The sequence below is a fragment of the Miscanthus floridulus genome, chromosome 2 (assembly GCF_019320115.1).
Source record: "Miscanthus floridulus cultivar M001 chromosome 2, ASM1932011v1, whole genome shotgun sequence".
NCBI classification, from domain to species: Eukaryota; Viridiplantae; Streptophyta; class Magnoliopsida; order Poales; family Poaceae; genus Miscanthus; species Miscanthus floridulus.
Window position 1 is genome coordinate 181,918,777 of NC_089581.1, and position 4,599 is coordinate 181,923,375.

A 4,599-nucleotide genomic window follows, 5' to 3' on the forward strand; every position below is an offset into this window, starting at 1 on the left:
CCAAATGCACCCAGAAATACATTATCCTAAAAACGTACACACCAGATCATCTCTCCTCCATTCTCTTTCCGTACTCAACCATATCCAACGCTCATCATTCAATGGATCTGCAGTGTCCACCTCACATACGACCCTTCCTCGTGCAGTTGCACAACCTCATTGAAAAAATATAGTTCAATGAGAGAATTTAAAAAATAAACATAGAAAGGTTAAAAAGATAAGGCTTGATAGCGTGGCAACTAAGGAAGGATAATCTGTAGGGCTAATGATAAAGCTTTGACATTTTGATGATAAGAGACGACATTGATAGAGCTATTAATATGCAACCAGGATATTGAAGCGAATTGTACAAGAGCATATGAGCTATTGTACCAAGCTTTGGGTATAAATATATAGCCTTGGATTATAGATCTAACCAACCAAAAAAGAGAGATATCATGCAAGATTGATCATGGTGGAAACAACTACTTTTGATGATAGTGAAGGTGAATAAAGTTGCAAACTATAGAGTAAAACATGGGATTAGAAATTGGTGAAAAAAGTGCAAGCTAAGTTACAAAAGTTAAAAGGATACTAGTTCTAGTTGGCTCAAGATAAAGAATAATCATTATAAATATAAAAGAGAGGTGAACAATATTTTAAGACTCTTGTTGTCCTAATTAAAATTAACTAATGTTTGTGTTTTTAGTTGAAACCTTCTATTCATTCTCTCCTAGTCGGTATTCCTTGATCCTTCGTCCGAGACTTTGAATTTTTTATCCAATAAATCAAGTGCTAAGAGACCCTTAAACACTTGAGTATTCACTAGATGTTCTTTTTTCTTGAGAAGTTCTATATAACAAGTGCACATGTGAAAATGTGGGAATGTACCATTACATCAAAATTCATGTGATGGGTAATGAAAGCAATGGGGGAGGTATAGTGGCTGCTAACCTAAATAGTTTTTTAGAATCTATAGAGGATTGAGGCATGGAGATATGTTGTCCCCTCTTTTGTTTAACTTAGTAGCCGATGGTATGGCTGGAATACTAAAAGCAATTGTTAGCAAGGAGTTGTCGCAGGTTTATTTAGGCCCTGAGCTGGTGGAGGGAGGTTTAATTGATTTTTATTATGATGACTGCAGTGTGCTTTTCATGGAAAACTCTACTCAGAATATCGCAAACTATAAGTTCTTGTTATTTTGTTTTATAGGAACTTTCTAGCATGCAGAATGATTACCACAAATTAAAGGTGCTTACAGTGTGCATAGAGGAGGTGTTGGTAGATTCTATGGTAGATGCCTGTAATTGCAAATTGGTTAAATTCCCATTGAAGTTTCTGGGACTCCCTGTCAGTGACAAGAAGCTATCCAAGGCTACCTCAATGAACCAGTAATTAAATCGACGTGCCAATCAAAGGCGGAGAGAAGAATAAAGAGTAAGTCAGAGGGTTCCTGATGTAAATGTACAAGAAAAAAAAAGAATGTACAAAGTGGTTGAGTGTTTTAGAAATAGTTCAGGATTTCTGATGCAAATTTTTTTTCTATATTTTAGGAGTGAGGTTTTAGAAACTGTTAGAGGAAGACAATAAATATGCACCTAACTTTTTTTTGTCACTTCTAAAACTCATTGATTTACCAACTATTTTTTGGTACTATTGGAGATGCTTTGGCTAAAAAATGTCCGGATCACATTTGTTGGATTCCTCCCACAGTTTCTAAAATCTCGCTCCTAAAATATAGAAAACAATTTTAATTTACATTAGAAATCTCAAACTATTTGTAAATCATCTCAATCACTTTTGCACTTTTTGTCTCATGTACATTTGCATTGGGAACCGTATTATACTTTTTATTCTTTTCATGTCCTTCCACCTCCAGATTGGTGTATCGACATACGCGCGGATATTTTTGTTTGATTGACTGTTTTTCTAAGTGTAAAAAGATTAGGAGTTGTTAGAGAGCAGTTTTTTAATCTAACCAAAAAATTTAGATTAGGAGTGAGTCTTGAAAACATTTGAAGGTTAATAAAAAAAAAGGATGAAATCTGTTTCGAGTGATTGTCCAAAAAACACTCTCTTCGTGTTGTTTGGCAATGATTCTTCTATATATCAAACCCACCCTAAGTGTTATTTGGTTGATGACCAAAACTTGCCACGCCAAAGATTGATCATAACATAGTTTTTTTTTATAGTTGTTTGGTTCACTGTCACAACTATATTCCAAATTTTGCCACGAGTGTAGCTTCGATTTTGCTCGTCACATTTTCTGTGGCAGCCACAGTTTCCTAAAGTTACGCGTAACAAAATACGACACCAACCAAACAGGCTTAGGCTTATAGTCATCTCACACGGCAGGCATGCTTGTTCAACCGTTCGTCTTGGACCATCGTCCAAGCAACGAAAACATGAACTCCGAGAACTCTATAAAGTGCCACGTTCCCTGGCTATTCTGATTTCTGAACCAAGAGGACACCTACTCCCAAACAATCCATGTTACTCATGCAACTTCCATGCAAGTCGATGGAGACACGCACTACGTTTCCTGAACAAATCCATTAAGATCACAACCTCCCCCGCTTCCCTCTCTCGTCTCTCCTCTGCATGCAAACTGAACCCCTGCCGATCTTTTTCGTCCACCATGGAAGAGAAGAGGAAGCTGCAGTGGCGGCGAGGGCGTGACGGCATCGTGCAGTACCCTCACCTCTTCTTTGCGGCCCTGGCGCTGGCCCTCGTAGTCGCGGACCCGTTCGGCCTCAGTCCGCTGGCCGGGGTCGACTACCGGCCGGTGAAGCATGAGCTCGCGCCGTACGGGGAGGTCATGGGCAGCTGGCCCAGAGACAATGCCAGCCGGCTCAGGCGTGGGAGGCTGGAGTTCGTCGGCGAGGTGTTCGGGCCGGAGTCCATCGAGTTCGATCTCGAGGGCCGCGGGCCGTACGCTGGCCTTGCCGACGGCCGCGTCGTGCGGTGGATGGGCGAGGAGACCGGGTGGGAGACGTTTGCCGTCATGAATCCTGACTGGTAAGTGCTCGCTCCGGCGTGCACTCGTTTGTTGCTATATATACAAAAGTTACAAACTCAAAGATATTTGATCTGATTTTCTGCATTACTGGGAAAACATCATGCAATGTAAATTTGTTATTTCTTGGCAAAGGTCAGAGGAAGTTTGTGCCAATGGAGTGAACTCAACGACGAGAAAGCAACACGAGAAGGAGGAATTCTGCGGCCGGCCGCTCGGTCTGAGGTTCCACAGGGAGACCGGCGAGCTCTACGTCGCCGACGCGTACTACGGTCTGATGGTCATTGGCCAGAGCGGCGGCGTGGCGTCCTCCATCGCGAGGGAAGCCGACGGGGACCGCATCCGGTTCGCGAACGACCTCGATGTCCACAGGAATGGATCCGTATTCTTCACTGACACGAGCATGAGATACAGCAGAAAGTGAGCAAAGCAAAACACTCTGGCTTCTCTTTTTCAGTTGAGTAAAAAACTAAAAATTAGTGCCTCTGTATTTCTGCTGAAAGATTAGCTAACCAGACAAGAGCTGAATTTACAGGGACCATTTGAACATCCTGTTAGAAGGAGAAGGCACCGGGAGGCTGCTCAGGTATGATCCAGAAACAAATGCCGTCCATGTCGTGCTCAAGGGGCTGGTCTTCCCAAACGGCGTGCAGATCTCAGAGGACCAACAGTTTCTTCTCTTCTCCGAGACAACAAATTGCAGGTAACAAAAATATAATCTGACGATGCTCATGATTCTACCATATTCATAGGAGTGATATGGACACAAACCACACATCTGGCCTTGATCAGGATAATGAGGCACTGGCTGGAAGGCCCAAGAAAGGGCGAGGTAGAGGTGTTCGCGAACCTGCCGGGCTTCCCCGACAACGTGCGCTCCAACGGCAAGGGCCAGTTCTGGGTGGCGATCGACTGCTGCCGGACGCCGGCGCAGGCGGTGTTCGCCAAGAGGCCGTGGCTCCGGACCCTCTACTTCAAGTTCCCGCTGACGCTCAAGATGCTCACGAGGAGGGCCGCCAAGAGGATGCACACGGTGCTGGCGCTCCTCGACGACGAGGGGTGCGTCGTCGAGGTGCTCGAGGACCGGGGCCGCGAGGTGATGAAGCTGGTGAGCGAGGTGCGGGAGGTGGGCCGCAAGCTGTGGATCGGGACCGTGGCGCACAACCACATCGCTACCATCCCCTACCCTTTGGACTAGCCATGATCCTGTTTCAATGCCTCCTAATATGTAGTGACTGGTCGTAATCTTGTTTGTATTTGTCAAATTGGCATAATAATAATGGACAGATTCAGATCGCATAAAAATGGGCATTGTTGCTGTCAGCAGCATACTAATTGAATCGAATCGTGTTCAGTTCTCACTTCGCTACGATTTGCTCCAGCTTGGAGTAAAGGACCTGTCAAATCGAGATCCAGGTTACAAATTTATATCTCAATCTCTCCTCTACGGTTCAGTTCGCTTCGTTGAAAAAATAAACCAAAACACTGTTCCGGTTGATTTGTTGCGAGAAAAAAATACTATTTCAGGTAAAAAACAAACTAAAAAGTACGGATTATAAGACAAGCAAACGGGACCTACATCTAAAAAGATTGCAATGTCATCG

The 4,599-nt window shown here is 43.8% G+C and overlaps 1 protein-coding gene across 1 annotated transcript; it reads left to right on the forward strand.

The window, feature by feature from the left end:
• The first annotated feature begins 2,461 nt into the window (after nucleotides 1-2,461).
• On the forward strand, nucleotides 2,462-4,291 carry LOC136535957 (protein STRICTOSIDINE SYNTHASE-LIKE 13-like). Its single transcript, XM_066528408.1, has 4 exons — nucleotides 2,462-2,997; nucleotides 3,131-3,415; nucleotides 3,531-3,698; nucleotides 3,788-4,291. Exons 1-4 carry the CDS (start codon nucleotides 2,618-2,620, stop codon nucleotides 4,191-4,193), a joined length of 1,239 nt encoding a protein of 412 aa, XP_066384505.1. The 5' UTR covers nucleotides 2,462-2,617; the 3' UTR covers nucleotides 4,194-4,291.
• Nucleotides 4,292-4,599: the final 308 nt, after the last annotated feature.